Source organism: Lotus japonicus, chromosome 1, assembly GCF_012489685.1.
Source record: "Lotus japonicus ecotype B-129 chromosome 1, LjGifu_v1.2".
Classification (NCBI taxonomy): domain Eukaryota; kingdom Viridiplantae; phylum Streptophyta; class Magnoliopsida; order Fabales; family Fabaceae; genus Lotus; species Lotus japonicus.
This window is the reverse complement of record NC_080041.1, coordinates 131,933,404-131,952,474: the sequence shown is the minus strand read 5'-3', so window position 1 is coordinate 131,952,474 and position 19,071 is coordinate 131,933,404. Positions and strand designations below refer to the sequence as shown.

Sequence of the window (19,071 nt, the reverse complement as noted above, 5' to 3'; positions counted from 1 at the left end):
AACATGAAAGAATGAAAAATCTCTCCAAGATTGAAATGCATAGGGACTATAGAATAACCAATCTATACTAGTCATATCATTATAAGACCATCTACAATGGTGTTGAAGTTGGTATGTTTAATGTTGAATTGTGTGTGCAATGGTGTTTATTGTAAGTGTTGAAAGTTGAATTATGGAGAGAGATGATGAAAATGTTAAACGGAGTTGAAATCTGCACCCGGCGCCACGTGGCACGCCCTCGTTGGTGCAGGTTTGATTGGAGAGAGAGAGAAAGGTGCAGGTTTGATTGGAACGCGACACGTGGCCATAGCTGATTGGTCCAGCGGATTTCGTTTTTTTCTAATCTTTCCAACTCAATTATTTTACTCAAAAAAAATTTAAAAAAATATAATTTTTTTTTACCAAAATTCATAATTTTTTTTTATCTATAAATAGATATTTGGTTCGTTTGATTTGGACACAGAAAAAAAATGAAGTTTTCCACCATCTTATTATCTTTCCACAAGTTTTTAAGTTAAAAAAATAAAATAAATTGTTGTCTATATTTTTTTAAAAAAATATTAAATTGTTAAGTGTTTTAATTTAATTTAAATCGAAAATTTTAATTTTATATAATCATAAAAAGAAAAATATAAAATTAAATGAAAATATGAAATAAAAAAGTGGTGGGGTAGGATGTTGAATGAAAAACTATTGAAGTGGGTAAAAGTTGAATGAAGTGTTGAATTGGAGAGAGTGGTGATGTGGAGTGTTAAGAAGAAAAAAAGTGGAGTGTTGAGGGTGTTGAATGTTGAAACCATTGGAGATGGTCTAACTGAAGCAGTAAAACACGTCTAAGACTGTCGAGAGGACAAGAGGAGGGAGTTGCACCAATACGACTACAAGTTCCCAATGAACCAACATTGTTGCAGCACCATAACATTATAAGACAAATTAGGCAGATCAGGTGACTAGAAATATCAATATCATTAAAAGAAACAGATGAAATGAAGTTGTTTCAATAAACTAAATGAACATTTTCCCATGTATCAAAAAAAAATAAACTAAATGAATATTTACCCAATTCATTTTCCTCTTTAAATGATTTTATTGATACTTCATTTTGCTTCCCTCTTCTCTCATCTGAATTGAGCTCCTTTACATGGCTTTCAAATTTCTCCTGTTTTAATTCAAACTCCTTCACCTGACCTTCAAAATGCTTTCTTTTTGACTCAAGGTCCTTTGCTTCCTTACGCCGGCTTTCAAGTTGATTCATCATTGACTCAAATTCCTTCTTTCGAACAGTCATTGTTGAGATTACTCTATCTAGCTTCTTCCTTTCCAACTCGAGTAACTTCGTTATTGCATCAAGCTCTTTGTCTTTGGTCTTGAGCTGTAGCTCGCGCTCTCTAATCAAGTCCTCCATCAAACCATGCTGGACAAAATCGCACACACGATCCTCAATTTTCTTCTGCATTTTCTTGTTAACTTCATTGATTTTTCTAAAACAAGAAACTTCCTTTTTCTTATTTTGAAGTTCTATGGCGTAAAACTCCTCAATGTCTCTCTCCAGGGAGTCCAATATATCATCCTCATCATCATCACAGGAAGACAACTTTGATTTCTTATCCGGAGTGTGAGGGGATTTTCTGTAATCTAATGCTAATGCTCTCTTCCTCACTACTGAACGGCCTTGATTTTCCTCAAATGAGGGGCGCTGCTTCAAAGGCACTCTCCCATCACCTCCAAAATCAGAACCTCTTAACAAATTTGGATCACCAGAAGCCTCAGGAGCCATGATTCAACTATGGAAAGCTTTTGCAATGGTGTGTACACACATAAAAATCCTGCGAACCAAAAAAATTCTTCCTTTAAGAAAGTTCTATATGAAAAATCAAGTATTTGTTACAATAAACTTTCAAAACAAAGCTAAACACCAAGAAAATAGAAGTTTCAACTATAAATCACACAACAAAACAAGGGAAAATAGGATCATGCATTACAGAGCTAGTAAATTGCCTATAAAAAAAACAGAGCTAGTAAATGTATCATCATCATTAATGTTGGAAATGCACCTACTTTATGTGATAAAAAAAAAAGCTGTTAAGCGCTGAAAACATGAAACTATCACCATGCATGAAAATGTTGAGGTACAAAATGAGGGGAAAGCTCACAGATGGGCCTCAAAAAGCAGAGCTCATTTCCATGCTTTCGAGAAAATAGACATTTCAACAATGAATCACAAAACAAGGGAAAACATGATCATGGTCGGAAAGGAAACTACGTTATGTAAAAAAATGCTTCAAAATATGAAACTATGATAATGCATGAAGATGTTGAGGTGCAAAATGAGGTGCATGAAAACAGAGTGTTACTCACAGTTGAGCTTTGTGTTGATCCGCAGCTGTGTCAAAAGATAGAGGGCATCCCAGAAGCAAAAAACTTAAATGCTACTGCGAAGAAGCTTTCTACCTCAGAAGAGGAATCGGAGACAAGTAGGCACATAAAAATACAAACCTTAGTGGAGTGGAGTTGAGTTAATGGAGGAGGAAGAGGGAGATGATTATATAAGGCTTTTACTAGTGTGCGTGTGCTGCAGAAAGTTGTGCTGATTTTTTCAGTTTTAATTTGGTTTGTGTTGTGTCGGGTTACTGTGATTTTTGGTGTGGGATGTTGGGAGGTGGTGTATGGAATATGGTGCAAGTTTTGTGTTAATGGTAGAGTATGGGCTGATTCTCTAGTTGGGGTTAATAAGCTAGGGACTATGGTGCAGGTTATGGTGTAGTGTTGGCAGGTACTAGTTCTGGTCTCATGTTACTGGTGCTGCATTGTTTGGCAAGTAACTCAAGGAGTATGAAATTGCATTGAAGAGATGGTGTAGTGTTGGATTTTGTCTTACATAGCCTTTACAAATTACAATGGATAATGTGGGTTGTTTATGTTGGGTGCCGGTCTTTGTAGGAATATAATGCTTTTTGGTTTCTGTTGGTTTTGTAATGGGTTAATGGTCAAAGTAGTCCCTGTGTTTGTATCGAATTTTGATTTTAGTCTCTCCCCGGAAAAAACTTGCCGATCTCTCCCTGTAGTTGCAATCATTTTGGTTTTAGTCCTCACCGGAGGGCGGGCCCACACCTGGCACGCTGACGTGTTAAATGAGTCCTATGTGGAATTTTTTTAAAAAAATTAATTTCAAAATTCGGTTTTACTATTAAAATTTTAACAAAATTTAAAAGTAAAATCCCAAAATGCCCTTCTATGTTACCCCAAATCCTAAATTCCCATATCACTGGAAGACCAAAATTAGACACTCGAGCAACAAATTCATGTTCTGCAGAACCCATATCGTGAAGGTGAAAGGCAGCGACAGAGGAAGAGCTCGAGCAAGCGACTGAGGAAGGTTGCTGTTGATTTTCGAATACCATGTAAGTTTCTGCCATGGTTTCTGCTTTGCGTTTTGCTTTTTGCCAAGGGTTTGGGTTTTGCGTTTTGGGTTCTGCAAGCGACAGGGAGAGCTTTGTGTTTCCTCATGCTTCTGGGGTTTTGAAATTCGTGGGTAATGCTTAGGGTTTTGTTTTCGGGTTTCCTCATGCTTCTGGGGTTCTGAAATTCGGTTTTGGGTATGGTTTTGCCATGGGTTTCGGGTAGTGTTTTGCCATGGGTTATGGGTTGCTCGTGGGTTATGAGTTGCTCCTGGGTTATGGGTTTCTTGTGATTTTCATTGATGCAGTATGGTTTCTGCTTATCTGATGTTAATTTCTTTGCTTATGAATGTGGGTGTATCTGATGTTAATGTTCCTTTGCTTATGCAGTATGGTTTTTTCACTTGTGATTCACCATGAGGGTTCACTAGTAGCCAAGCCAGAATTATCTTACAATGGTGGGTCAGAGAAGGTTGTTCCAGACTTAGATGAAGATTGTTGGTCGTACATAGAGACTGTGGCTGAGGTGAAGGCGCTAGGTTACACCTCAAATGCTTTGTGGTGGAGAACCTGTGATGATGCTGGTAATATCAGAAAGTTTGAGACTGACAAAGATGCTCTTGCGATGGCTACCTATGCTGCTAAAAATAGAGTTGACGCACATCTTTATGTGGGTAACTTAGTCCAACAGGCTCATACTGGTCCTAGTGCTCCCAGTGGTCCAGCATCATCAATCCAGTAAAAAACACCCATAATTGTGTGGTAACTGCACATTAAGAAGGTCCTTACATGGGTCAACAAAGCTTCTTACATGCCAGTTGCTGCATCTCAAGAACCTTCTACCTGACTTGTGCGCAGTCACAGACGTGTACAGGATAACAGGGACACCACATTCACACCTAGCCCTTGCACCTGCAGATCTTCCTGTGCGACGTGGGAATGAGGCAGTGGACCTGTTTGTGCTCATTGCTGCAGATCCAGAAACAAGTATGAGGAAGGTACGAAAAAATAGTGGAGAAAGGAAGAAGAAGAACATAAACAACCACTGTCGAAAATAAGAAGAAAAAAAACGCATGGAGAAAGAAAGAAGAAGAAAACGCATAGAGAAAAAATGCATAGAGAAAGAAAGACAACGAACCTGTGCAAGGAAGCACTAACAGAAGTGTGCCAGGTGAAAGGAGATTCAGGAGTTCAAGGTAGAAGATGAGATCCAATTTAGGGATTTTAGGGTGAAACATAAGGGTATTTACGGTTTTTAACTTTTAAATTTTGAAATTTTGAAATTAATTTTTAAAAAAAAAAATTCCACATAGGACTCATTTAACACGTCAGCGTGCCAGGTGTGGGCTCACCGGAGCTCCGCCCTCCGGTGAGGACTAAAACCAAAATGATTGCAACTGCAGGGAGAGATCGACAAGTTTTTTCCGGGAAGGGACTAAAATCAAAATTTGATACAAACACAGGGACTACTTTGACCATTAACCCTTTTGTAATTATGGGAAGTTGGGTTAGCCAAAGTCCTTTGTTGGGTTTACCGTGGTTTTGTAATATGGCCACTCATGAATGTGATACTCTTTTTTTTAAGTAAGATTTTTTCTCACTTGATTTTTCTTGGTAAGATTTTAATGAGACTCGTTTTTTAGTGTGTTTTTGTTGGGTTTCGGTGGTTAAACTAAGACCGTGTTTGACATGCTTTACTGATAAGCTAGCTCAAAGCTGAAAAGCTACATAATTTGAACAAAAGTGTTTGAAAAAACTAACTGTTGAACAAGCTGAAATGTAAAATGACATAAAAGGACATACTTGAATAATTCTTTTTATATTTAACATTATTTTATTTTCACATTAATGCATATATGATATTAATATTATAATTATTATAAATATTTTAATTTCACTCGAGTTATTTATCATCTTAAAAACATAATATTAATTTTTACTTATTTAATTTTATATATTTTTATTAAATTAAATAGAATAAAATACATAATTTGTAATATAAAATAATTTGTTTTATTCCAAAATAGTAATTATTTGTGTGCGGGAACGGTGTGCATATGAGATAAGTGCGATAACTGATAAGTAAATAGGTTTAGTAAAAAACATATAAGGCTAAAGGTGGAATTTTAGTAAAATGATAAGAAAAAAATGAGAATATATTTAATAAGCTATAAGCTTTAAGCTACCTGAGATAGCTTATAGCTTATAGCTTAAAGCTTTAAGCTACTGAAATAAGCTTCTCCACCAAACACTTTTATAGAGCTTTTAAACTAGTGAAATAAGTTATAAGTTATCTAAAATGACATGTCAAACATAGCCTAACTTCATGAGATGGATGTTGTCATATGTCTCTTTTATTCAATAAAATTCTCATTTTTTTTAACAAATATTTATTGTTTTTCATTGAATTTATTAAATTTGACAATTCTAAAATTTTAATTAGTGTCAATAATTAATTGAACGCTAACACGATAAATTAAAAGTAAATGTGAAAAGTTGTATAGTTTTTTTTTAAAGTTAATACCATAATTCAATTTATTACATATTTTCTAATAATAAATTTATGAAATTCTATAAATAGGAACCGATATAATAATTAGAACAAAAATGTGACCATGTCAATGAGGATTCCTTTGCCAAACAAACTAAAAGACCTTCTTCTTTTTCTTTACTTCTTTACTTTCTCTCTACCAATCAAATCACAGTCTCTCTCTCTCTCTCTCTCTCTCTCTCTCTCTCTCTCTCTCTTTTCCTCTGCTCATTGTCTCTAGTTTTAGGGTTTATCGCCATTTGATCTTCAGCTCTCTCCGTCCAAATCACCATCTCCATTGCTTCTACAATCCAATTGCCAGTGCGCATGCTTCTCCCAATCTGCAATGTAGCTGAATCTCACCACTGTTAGTCTCACTTTTCCCCTAATTTCAATTCCAGTTGACTTTCTTCAAATGCAGATTTTCATGCTTCTACGATCCGTATTCTAGATTTCATCGATTCATGAGTAGATCTTTTGCTTATAAATATTTAATTCACTGAATCGTGCACCAGAAATTGTTTTGGATTTTTGTTCAATTTTGTTCTGAATTCAATTGCATGTTATGTTATGCAGGGTTTCTTCTTCTTCTCTAGAAATGTTGAATTCTGAAGTGAGATGATGAACAAGAGTGAATTGTCGTCCACGAGGATGAAGCCGCCACCAGTTCCATTGGCTACTCTGATTGGCCGTGAGCTTCGACATGAAAAAGTTGAGAAACCTTTTGTCAAGTATGGCCAAGCTGGCTTGGCTAAGAAAGGAGAAGATTACTTTCTCATCAGGACAGATTGTCACAGGGTTCCTGGGGATCCATCAACCGCGTTTTCGGTCTTCGCGGTATTGTTTCTCTTCTTGATTATTTAACTTGATTAACAATGTCTTTAGTGGAATGTTTGGAGAGTGAAATTTAATGTTAGGAAGTGGAGTATATAGCCTAGAAGCTAAGACTGAGTTGGTAGCTTGGTTCTACAAAGTGGTGGGAATTTTGTTTCCCAGGGTTAATAGATTTCAAATGATTCTTTACATTTGCTCAATTATCAAGTGGTGCATTAATTTATTCCCATAATGGTTATGATAATCCATAAGGAATTCTTGATTGGCAGATATTTGATGGGCATAATGGTATATCAGCTGCTATTTTCGCAAAGGAAAACTTGCTAAGTAATGTTTTGAGTGCAATACCACAAGATATCAGCAGGGATGCGTGGCTGCAGGCCCTTCCTCGTGCTCTAGTTGTTGGCTTTGTGAAAACTGACACAGAGCTTCAACAAAAGGGTATCTACATAATCTTCCTTGCTTACGTCATTGACCTTCCGTGATTACTTATGCAGTTATGCTGATAATTTAATTTCATCTTCAGGGGAAACCTCGGGAACTACAGCTACATTTGTTCTAGTTGATGGATGGACTGTCACAGTTGCATCTGTTGGAGATTCTCGTTGCATATTAGACACTCAGGGAGGTGTAGTTTCTCTCCTGACAGTTGATCACAGACTGGAAGAGAATGCAGAAGAGAGGGAGCGTGTTACTGCCAGTGGTGGTGAAGTTGGAAGACTCAATGTATATGGAGGCAATGGGGTATGATGAAATCACTTTCACTCGTTCTAATGGTTGGTGCTTATACTCATTAGTTTTGGTTCACAAATATGTTTATAGGTAGGGCCTCTGCGCTGCTGGCCTGGTGGATTGTGCCTATCTAGGTCAATAGGTGACACAGATGTGGGAGAATTTATTGTGCCAATACCACATGTCAAGCAAGTGAAAGTGAGTTGGTGTCATATTATGTTGTTTGTTTGCTGACCTTTTTATGTGGAAGCATTCAGTTACAATTTACAACGCTCACAAACATTTATCTATTGATTCCTCAGCTTTCAAATGCTGGTGGAAGGCTCATTATAGCCTCTGATGGTATTTGGGATGCTTTATCTTCTGACATGGCTGCTAAGGCATGTCGGGGTCTTCCTGCAGAGCTTGCTGCGAAGCTAGTGGTTAAGGTGATGATAAATTCTGGTACCCTTCCCACATTTTGACGAATGGATATCCAATGAACTTATTTAGTGAGTGCTTTGTTCTTTTTCCCCAGGAAGCTCTAAGATCGAGAGGCCTGAAGGACGATACAACCTGCCTTGTTGTAGATATTATTCCTTCCGATCTTCCTGTAATATCGCCAACTCCAAGAAAGAAACATAACTTCCTAACTTCACTTCTCTTTGGAAAGAAATTTGGCAACTCTACAAACAAAGCTACTAGTAAGCTTTCTGCAGTTGGTGTTGTGGAGGAGTTATTTGAAGAGGGCTCTGCAATGCTTGCAGAAAGGTACATTCTGGAGCCCTGCTATACTTATATTGCTTTCTATGTCTTGAAGTATCATAGCAAGTTAGCAACTTATCTTAATACCTCCCAGGTTCACGTCTGTGACAAACGACTGGAATTAAGTGGTTTCTTTGTCCATTTGGGTTTATACTCGTGTGAAACTCAATAAGCTCCCTATTTTGTTAAAATGCAGGCTGGGTAAGGATTTCCCGTTAGATAAAAATTCTGGGATTTTCCGCTGTGCTGTTTGCCAAGTGGATCAACCCCCTGGCGATGGTTTATCAGTGAACTCCGGGCCTTTTTTCTCTCCAGCATCCAAGCCATGGGAAGGCCCATTTCTCTGCACAAACTGCCGGAAGAAAAAAGATGCCATGGAAGGAAAAAGGCCCAGCAGTCCCACCGTTACAGCATAGTAATTATCAAGTATTATAGTTGTTCTTAGTAAATATCTGTATCATTTTTCCCTGGCAGTGTGAGCATGCTTAATTTTTACACTTCCGTTGGTGATTGTGTGTAAGAAATGAGGTTGAGATAGGTTTAGTATAACTTTGATTTTTACAAGTTTGATTCTGGCTTGTGCTCAGCTGTTGGACTGACAGACAGAACAAACGTGCTGTCTAGTAGATAAGCTCTAATGGTATGTGCTAACGTCTTGTATTTGTAAGTATACTGAAGCTTTTAAGGCTATCTCTCTCTTGAGAGCTTCAGTGGTAAACAGTCTAATTGCATCTGTATCTTCTGAATTTGTTTGACACACTAAGAATGTTTCAAATGTCTCTGAATACCACAATTCTGCGAGTCTGCGACCACGCCCTCATCCCCCTATCATGCATAATGGACTGTCTATCTTCCTGATTGATGTAATTCAGTGCTATGTTGTATTGCTCTCATTAGGGTTTGTCTATCTTTATTCGCAAGTGTCCTTTGGCCTGTTTAAAAACTGCAAATAAATGCTTATAGAAAAATTGTCTCATTTAGTGGATGCTTCATATGCTGTTGGGAATTGCTTCTGAACACTTTAGACAACTCTTATTTTTTAAGCTTATGATGACATTAACAGTTTAAAACTTTTTTGTAAGGCACTTATCAAATTCAATTTGATTAAAATAGTAAAGATATGGTTTCAATTATGTTCAAACTTCAAAAGAGGATTATGCACAAAAGTCATATGCTCGGAAGCTAAGTACTTGGGAAATGTAATTTGAATGCCAAGATATGTAGAAACTTAGATAGCGAAGGGTGAGCACATGAGAATCAATCCTCTTAAGTGGCATTTTCAAAATTGAGTACACTACTATGAGAGATGAGATTAGATTTTGCATACCTTGAAGCAAATCCAAACATGCAAAATATTTGTTTTTTCAAGTTGTGGAGTGTTAGTTTGAGTCAGCAGGCTAGCCAGAGAATCTCTGCAGTCCTATGATGCTAAGCATACTGCTGCTGGTTGTCGGGCTAGAATGACCCGTGTATTTGTGGGCTTTATGCCTTGTACTTCATGGCCTTCGGGCCCGTTCTTTGTTAATCCAAGAACAAAGAACCATTGACCAAAAAAAAAGTTGTGGAGTGTTCTTTCTAGTTAGAGCGTGTTTGGTTCCATATTTATAAGTATTAGCACTGATTCTCCTCTATGGCAACAATTTTTTTAGAGTTTAGATGTTTTATTTCACAATTAATTACAGCCCCAAAAGGAATTATGTGATAAAGCTACAAATCTTAGCTTCCTCAATGAATAAGTGTATTCAAAGATAAATCACTTTACTTTCAACTCATTTTTATCATAAGCAATGTTTGAAAAATTATATATGAGAATGTTGATTCAAACACACTTAAAATTATTTATGAGAATGTTGATTCAAACACACTTAAATAGGTGGCAAATGATGAAGGAGGATTAATGGCGGAAGTTTGTGCAAGTGCGAAAGTATCAAGAAACACATCTAATGAACAGTTTATTATATGCATGGAAAAGAACACGAAATAGTAGAAAAGCTATCCTTATTTAGACAAGAACAAAGCAAACAAGCAATCTTGGGACAGAAAACCAAACCAAAACTTAAACTTGGAAAATAACAGGAGAGCTTAACACAAACTTATAGGTGATCTACAAACAAGAGCATACATTATCTGTGACCTACACTTCTTGAAAGGGAAAGCTCAACAAACTCACGATATTATGACACCATGAACATGCAACTTTGTCAGGTCGGAGGGAGCCATTGCAGCTCAATCCCATATTTCCAAGAATCAAGAGGATCACTAGACTTGAAATCCACCAAACAAGTATAGGCAGTGCAGGTCCCAACCCTGACTCTGATCTTATGGGAATTCATGGCAGAGTCTTTCAAGAAATGGCAACAAAGGGTATCCACACACCCACTTCCCTCCTCCACCTTTTCTTCAAACTGCCTACAGATGCTGTTTGAAGAACAGTTCAGAGGAGACAAGAGGATATTATCAGAGCAATTAAACAACATGACAGTGTTGTGTGTAGATATATTGAAGGGTAAGCTTTCATCAAGCACAAATCCTCCCATTTTGAGATCAGAAGAATAACAAGTGTGTTTCTGTATGAGGGGTGGGGTAATGACAAGCTTGTTAGCACTTGGGTCAATTCTAAGGATCTTGTAGTAAGTTCCTGTGGCTGACAAGAACTCTAACCTGCCATTATTGCAGTAAACTTTGTACCTTTTGTCACCACAATCCTCATTAGTGCTGAGGGGATATGGAACCGCAGTGTTACCACAATTTGAACACGCATTAAAGGCTGATGAATTGATAACTTGAACAAGACCAGTTAGTAGAATGAGTACAAGGGCTACCATATTTATTCAAAGGATATATCGAGCAAGGAAGATTTATATCCCTTGATCAGGAAATGTGGCCTATTTATAATACATCAAATGTCACAAATTTCTGTTTGGGTCCAAGAGTTTCTGCTTAAAAGTTAAAACAAGTATTTTTATAGTAAAAGGTTTCTGAGATAATGATGGTTACTTCTGCACCGTACGTTGATTATCTAAGAGGGACTATATGTTGCAATTACATTGCACGGTAAAATAAGAGATAGTAAGTACTAGAAAAAACATAGGTGTGGATGTGATGAATGATATCATAATGGAAAGAAATATAAAGAAAAGTAGTGTTGAACAAAATATTATATAAGAATTTTAGGTTAGGTCTAATTCTATCTCGAAAACTAGTATAGGGGCGATCATTGATCTACCCTATAAGTGTTTATGGTAGAAAAGTAGTGTTCTATGGGAGTTGGATTTGGCACCACAGGTACCAGATCTGGCAGCCGAGATTTTTTTACAAAATGCCAGAACTATCCTCCGGAACTTTAAGTTCCGAAGTACTTTAGAATTTTAACTTCCGGAGTACTAAAAAACATAGGGTGTTAATTCTAGTAGCAAAAGCTTCAGATCTTTAAGTTCCGGAGTACTTCAGAACTTTAAGTTCCGGAGCACTTAAGAAGAGGGTATTTTTGTATTTCCCCACTTTAAAGTGGGGTGACAAATCTAGTATGTGGGGGTGGCAAATCCAACCCGTGTTCTTTATTTATATATATATATATATTGTATATACTGGAATTTGGCAGGAACACACTAATTAACACCTTTTGGAACCTTTCAAGGGGAACCACTTGCTAAAAGCAGTATGGGGGTAATTACGAGAGTTTTGAATAAAATGGCACTATGGGGGTACCACTTGCCTCTTCAAGGTGCTCCCATTTCTAGAAGTGGTCTTCTAATAAACTAATTTTATATCCCTATGGATACACAGATTCCAGCAAAGTACAAAAGGACAAGCTATTTAATTTTCTAAATTGGGCATCACAACTTTAATTAAATGCTTTAGCTAGGTAGTGTTTAGGTTCACAAGCTGAAGGCGTGCCATACAACTGAGTTTTATGAGTGCATAATCATTAATTAATCACCATATCAAGCATGCTTTTTTATTATTTAAGAAGAACATTTTTGGACGACCACCTGTTAGTTTGTAATCTACTAAAGGATCTACCTGCAATCTTCAAAATTGATACTTTCTTGAAAAATAACAGATAGGCATGTTTTTTTATTATTTAAGAAGAATATTCTTGGACGACCACCTGTCAGTCTGTAAAAACCACAGATAGGCATGGTAATCAAACGAACCCAGTTTTCCCATTTAATGGAGAAAACCTGTTTCGACTAAAATAGATTTAGAAAAAAACCAAATCCGAACATGAAAAAGCGGGAACGAGAACAAGTTTGGAGTGCGAATAGACACACCAACCCGATTAAATATTAAGATTTAACTCATATATATTTTGTTAAGAATATGATTTTATTATTAGATTTCTTATGTTTTAAAGATTCTTGACATTTCTTTTTATGAATTATTTGAATTAAACCATCTTTTGTTAACTAATTTATTTAAATATAAGGTAAATTACACACTCCTCCCTCAAGGTTTCATACAATGATACTCTACCCCATTCTTATTAAAAATCTACACTCCACTCCATAATTTAGTGACGAAATAAGTTAATGTCATTATTTATTTTCTCATTCAAGGTTAAAGGTTTCATTGAGTTTTTTTTTTTTTTTGTCAAAGGTTGTTGTTTCTTTGAAAAGGGGACAAAGCCGAAGCCCGTGAAGGGAAAGCAAGAGGCCAACTAATATCAGTTGCCAGTTGAGTCTTGAGTTATATATAATGTATTTGACAAAAAAAAAAGGTTATATATAATGTATGAGCATCTATTTATCTTTTATTTTAGTTCATAACTTTCTAAGTTGATGAAAAAAAAACTCAAGACTCAAGAAAGCAGTTGCAAATGTAAGACCCAATGTATGCATGAATACCCATTTTGTGGATTTAGCTTTAGATATTGACTTCTTTTTGTCACGAAAACGCACTTCATTGAAAGGCAGCAGACTGCCAACAGAAAACAATGAACTTGGGCCATCTTCTCAAGTACAGAAAAACCTAGAACTCCTAGCTACTAGTAAAATCAGACTTCGCATCTTCGTTTGGTCCATGTTTACTCAATTCTCATTCCCTTGTCTAGCATCGACCAAAGGACCTGGTTGGATTATGGCCCGTGTAAGGCCCAAATCTAGCTCAACCCACCGTTTGGAAGAGCTTATTTAAGCTTATATGATAGCTTAAACACTTATGTCAGTGTTTGGAAGAGCTTATGTAGACAACTTATGACCTATCATAAGCTGTTTTGAGCTTACTTTCATAAGCTATCAAAAGAGTTTATGCTTATATATAACTTATTTTCAATATATTTCCATAAATTTTTTTAAAATAGTTTATGAATAAACGTTTAGTTAAGCTGTTTTCCCAAACGGGGCCTTAATCCAACAACCTATGATCACAAAATTTGAGCCCACCCAAGGCTTATTGGAATGAATTTGGTGCCATTTTCACATGGTTAGGTATCAAATTTTTCGGTCTATAGTCAATGGATCGATGTCATGTGGGCAGTATAAATTTGTGAGATTGATAAATACAAACAACTATACAACTACAAGGGTTGATTTTGTATATTTATGCCATTTTTAATACATTTTTAGCCCTTTAAAGATCTAGTTTCCAATTTCCATTTTGACATGCCATTTTATTGATTTCAACTTGGGACCAAATTGCTGGAATTGGGTGCCTCCCTTTTGGACAAGGAAGAAAATAGCAAAGTTAGCAACTACTTGTACCCTTTTTTTACTACCAAAAGGCTAAACGTATTAGGCTAGCCAAAGGAAAAAACAGGAACATGATATAGACACTTTCCAATCAATTTACCTTAATTGCATTGCACCAATGTTACATCGACCCAATTTACAAGTTACAAGTTAATCTATTTTAGGGTGGTAACATGGCTAACTTGTTCTGAGTGAAAGAAGAGACAAATAGCTGAAATATCATCAATGGCAATGCCCCTCCTCTTGCGTTTCCATGCATGCGCTGCACATTCCACCAAACGCTTAGCTGATTTTGCTTTGTTTGGTGTTGAAGACACAATATCTACTGCTTCTTGATTGGAGATTACATCCCAAACCTGCATAACAAAACCAATCACAACACATCTTAATCACACTTCACATTCCAGCAATATTAAAATTTGTTGATGTTGCTAACTAGTTCAATCACAAAATTTGTACTTGTTTTGATCACCAGATCGAACACACCGGCTTCATCAGCTGAAACCGGACAAATGACTAGTCCATTTGAAGTATCAGTTCTTTCCTTCAAATGAACGATCACTTCCCAAGTTCAACTGGTCAGACTGGCTGATCCGTTCTAGTTTTCAAAGCAATGTGTATAACAATTTCATCTTTCTAGGACAAGACTCCATACCCCATCAGTGGCAAGCACAACAAACTGATCTTTGCTGCCTATGCTTCTGTGTGTTACCTCAGGCACTGAAATAAGACCATATTCTTTAATACAATAGTCACCAAAAGCTCGAGACATGGCGAGTCCTGGAGACTCTCCATCCGGCAACCACACCCGGGGCACCCCGGGCTCATCGTGTAAGCAGAACACTCTCCCCTGGCACTGAATTATTCTCTCTTCTTCTTCTGCAAATTTTTTCAGCAGAGTGAGAAGCTAAGACATTAATTAGGGATGAACAGAAACACAGAAACACACTACTGAGCCAAACTAACGGGGTAAGTTGGGCTTGAAATCAATTGTTAGCTGAACTGGGACCAAACTTCCATCATCTGATTTTGTAGCTAATACAGCACGAGAGTCACCAACATTTGCTATCACAATGAATTCACCCTGGCCATTACACAATAATCAAGGATTAGCTTTCAAATCAACTCCACTAATATTTGTTTAGTGGTCTAGTATGAAATAAGTATATAAGTTTATAACAAGTTTAATTGCATATATGTGATCATTGATCAAGAAAGTAATGCATGAAACCAACAGAATTAGCACATTAGGTAGGTGAGATAGTATAAGTGGGAATGGTTTCAGGAGTTGCATAGAATCCAAAGCTCAAAAGCTAATACCATGTTTGGTCAGCTTTATTTTTCTCGAAATCAGAAGTTTCTCCTGAAAATTGGTTTGAGTTAACAATCAACTCTAGAATGATTTCCAAACATTTACCAAGTGCATGTTTGGAAATTCTTCTATAATTGATTCTAAAGTCAAAATTATGGAAAGAATCTTATTTGAGTAACTTCTAAGTGTCAGAATTGATTCTGAGAAAAAATAAGTTCATCTAAACATGCTACAAGTCCTATAACTTCTAACTAGAAGTGGTTTTACGGTATTTCAATGTGGAACCAAACATACTATCAGAAGTTGATTTTCTCTACTTTGAATTTTACCTGTCTAACAATTGATAGGGCAGTTGTTCCACTGTAAAACGAGTCTATCTTTCGATACTTCTCTAGTTCTTGATCAATGGCAGCACATGTCTTCAGGTAAGAATGCTTCCATATATTGAACCTGTGGTGGTGTTTTTTCTTCTCATCCTCTATATCAATATCTTGATCAAGTGAAGTTTGGGCAAGTGTTTCCTGCCATTTGCATAGCAAAGATGGTTACCAGCCAGAAACTAAAACTTATTGAAATAAACTCATAATTGATTACATGCAAGTATGTACAAGTGTTTATTCATCGGCTAACCTGAGCAGTTTATGAAAATGAGTTCAAAAGAGCTGATAGGAAGTCATAAGCTTACTAAAACAATGTGCATAAATGTTTAAACTATAAGATAAACTCGAACAAGTCATTTCAAATGCGGCTATCTCTACGTACCTCCCACACTATGCAACAATCCTGGTTGACTCCTTTCTGGCCTTTTTTAGAGAAAACGGAGGCGAAGTTGTTTGAACCATCTGCATTAACGGTGCCGGAGGTACGCAATATCAAGTCATTTTTCTTAGCTTCCTTTGCCATAGCTTCAGCAGCTTCTCTCCCTCCACATCTGCCAGAACCTCTTCCTTTCTTCATTGAAAACGACTTTGCCAGGCCATTAAACAAAGAGGATAAGTGCCCCATCAACCTTTTCTTTGTGATTTCTCCGTTTAGAGTATATAATCTGCACAATGAAAATTATATAAATGTTACCAACATAAATACACACACATATATAAGGGATTAAAAGAAATAGGAGCAGGTAAGAAACCACAGCCCATAGGAAAGGAGAAAACCATCTTAATTTTTTATTGGTTTCTTAATTCTTGCTCTTTCCTTTATACTTTCTTCAGAAATAAAAATGAAGGGTGAAAGCAAGTTGGGAATGCCGTGGCTGATTATATAAGACAATTTCTGACTCACAAGGCTCAGAATCTCAGAATTTAATATTTGTGTGGAATCAAAAGTTGAATTCAGAACTGGAACATGTTACTGAGAAGAACTCAGAATATTCTTACTCTAATGCAAGCATTGCATCTGGAATTCAGTATGCAGGGGAATGAATACTAAAAAAGTATACTGTATACACAGACATGAAAGGAATATGAATAAAGGCAGACAAATGAATAACATGTTTGAATGCGTTTTGATTTCCTCAAAATCAATCATGTCATCTGGTAACTACTTACACTTCTCATCACAACTGATTATGGCTGTAAAATCAACTGAGATTAGAAAAGCCTGGATCAAAGGATTCCATGTCAAACTATGTGTTGATATAACTAAATTGGGACCTAAAAGTGAAATTAAAGTTAATTGGTTACTTTCTGCCTTGCTTTCTCCTTGGATTCTATGACATGTAAAAGAAACTTATTGATCTGAATTAAAAAATTTGAGATTCTGCATATATATGGGGCCAGAGAAAAACTAAACTTCCAACAATTTTCCTACCTATTCAAAAGAAAAGTCAGAAACAACTTCAATCTTACAAAAACATGAGGAAAGAAGAGGAAACATGTTAAGGACTATGCTTCCAACCTCTACCCAAATTCATCAAATTCAGGACAGAAACATGTAAGGAAAAAAGAAAACATTTTGTTAACTTGATGATCCAAATAGGAAACTCCCATATGCTTATTTTTTGTTCTCAGAAGGACTCAAAAGAAGAGCTTATATATGGCATGTTATATAGATCATGGTATTTTTCATCAGAATCAATTCTGACACGACTAGCATAAGCTTTTAACCAGGATTGATCTGAGTTCTGACTTTAAAATCATTTCCAAACATACAAGTAGTCATGGCAACATAACAGAATGAATGGATTGATGCAAGACCTAGAGAAGCTGAGTCTGATGGAGCTGTGATGGCCTGAACAGGATGGTGCAATTCCGACAAGGTGAGCTGAGACTTCGAGAAAGCAAAGGAATATCAGAATACATTATGTGGAGCTTTGTTTTGTTTGGTTGTTCTAGTCTCTTCTTCAGTTCCCTTATTATTATCCATGGCCTAAGGAGATGAAAACAGAGTTTTTATCTTTTTCTAATTAGAAGCAAAAACAATAGGAACTCATCACTGTCACTGCATTTAAATTTGTATTTATGGGTATTGTAGCGTATGTGACTAGACAAGGAAAATCTTCCATAACGATCTCTCAGCCTCACCTAGTCACTGTCAAGTTTCTTGGCTCAAAAGGGTTAGGCGGTTGCTATTCCCATTCCCATTTAATTACCAAAAGTGCAACTCTGTTTTTTTTTTTTTTTTGAAAGAAACATAGATCTCATAAATCAGACAGGCATGGAAGCCATAGCATCAGAGGTTACAAAAGCATCAAGGCCAGGAGGTCCCTCCTCTATCCAAACCAAAAAAGAGGATGCCCCCCGGGCTAAAAAGTCAGCGGCTCGGTTGCCGGAACGACGAACAAACAAAACATCAATGTTTGCAAAAGATAAAGCTAAAGTACGACAATCAGAAATAATCAAATCAAGGTAAGAAGAGCCTCTAGTTCGACGACGCCACCACTGATAAAGCTGCAAGGAATCCATCTCGAAGCAAACTGAGAAGAAGCCAAGATCAAGAGCAAGCCTTATCGCCCACCGCAAGCAAAGTGCCTCTGCTAGTCCCGCTGATTGCATCATCACCGGAGCTAAAGTTGCAGCTGCCAGGAGAGCACCTTCCTCATCCCGCGCCACCATCCCAAATCCCGCCATAGCACGCCGCACGGAAGCATCAACATTTACCTTAATCCACCCCACCGCTGGGCGCGACCATGCCGCCGCTTCCGCCCTAGGGGAGCGCTGCAAAGCTCCTGGCCGAGGCAAAGCCTCATAATTAATCTGTTAATCTGTATTGTTCTGCTATAAAAAGGAGACAGAAATAAAAAAGAAATGAAATATAAAATTAATCAATTTATCATGTCATAATTGAATTTAAATTTAAAATATTTAAATGAAAAATGGAGGAATGTGATTAAATACATGTGTAAAATTCTTTACAACATAAATAAATATAAAAAAATTAAATCCTTAAAAAATCATGTGGATTGTAACCTCCAATTGATTGTTATTGCATATAGTTTCATCAAATCACATGAGATAAATATAAAGTGTTTTTGTTTTTTCACAGATATTTATTCAACTTCTTCACAATACTGTTTAACTAACAAAAAGATATGAAAATGGATCTATAATGCTAACAACAAAAATAGATCTATAATGCTATACCAGAAAGGTTATCATGTCCATAATGCTCAAGTGCACATGTGCTTCTTTGCTCACCTTATACGTGTATTCCACAAATTATTGAATTGGCATGTGTTTTTCCCTAGAAATAGGAGGTTAGAGCTTTTTCAAAAAAAAAAAAATAGAAGTTAGAGCATATTAAAAAAGGATGTTAGGCATTATACTTTTTTCTTTCAAAAAAACAATTCCAAAACAGTCGGAGTCTTTAATTCTTATTATTGAGTACAAA

The 19,071-nt window shown here is 36.5% G+C and overlaps 3 protein-coding genes across 3 annotated transcripts; 1 reads left to right on the top strand and 2 right to left on the bottom strand.

The window, feature by feature from the left end:
• Positions 1 to 6,038: 6,038 nt before the first annotated feature.
• Positions 6,039 to 9,039, top strand: LOC130730904 (probable protein phosphatase 2C 5). Its single transcript, XM_057583043.1, has 8 exons — positions 6,039 to 6,295; positions 6,505 to 6,765; positions 7,032 to 7,203; positions 7,289 to 7,506; positions 7,585 to 7,692; positions 7,797 to 7,922; positions 8,012 to 8,244; positions 8,435 to 9,039. The coding sequence occupies exons 2-8, from the start codon at positions 6,547 to 6,549 to the stop codon at positions 8,652 to 8,654; spliced, it is 1,296 nt and encodes a 431-aa protein (XP_057439026.1). The 5' UTR covers positions 6,039 to 6,295; positions 6,505 to 6,546; the 3' UTR covers positions 8,655 to 9,039.
• A 1,124-nt stretch (positions 9,040 to 10,163) lies between these two features.
• Positions 10,164 to 11,119, bottom strand: LOC130730906 (wall-associated receptor kinase-like 15). Its single transcript, XM_057583046.1, has one exon. The coding sequence runs from the start codon at positions 11,061 to 11,063 to the stop codon at positions 10,440 to 10,442; it is 624 nt and encodes a 207-aa protein (XP_057439029.1). The 5' UTR covers positions 11,064 to 11,119; the 3' UTR covers positions 10,164 to 10,439.
• Positions 11,120 to 14,005: 2,886 nt separating this feature from the next.
• LOC130730902 (probable protein phosphatase 2C 73) lies at positions 14,006 to 17,730 on the bottom strand. Its single transcript, XM_057583041.1, has 6 exons — positions 17,439 to 17,730; positions 16,003 to 16,285; positions 15,570 to 15,761; positions 14,895 to 15,012; positions 14,584 to 14,807; positions 14,006 to 14,284 (listed from the first exon to the last, which is right to left on the bottom strand). Exons 2-6 carry the CDS (start codon positions 16,243 to 16,245, stop codon positions 14,084 to 14,086), a joined length of 978 nt encoding a protein of 325 aa, XP_057439024.1. The 5' UTR covers positions 16,246 to 16,285; positions 17,439 to 17,730; the 3' UTR covers positions 14,006 to 14,083.
• Positions 17,731 to 19,071: the final 1,341 nt, after the last annotated feature.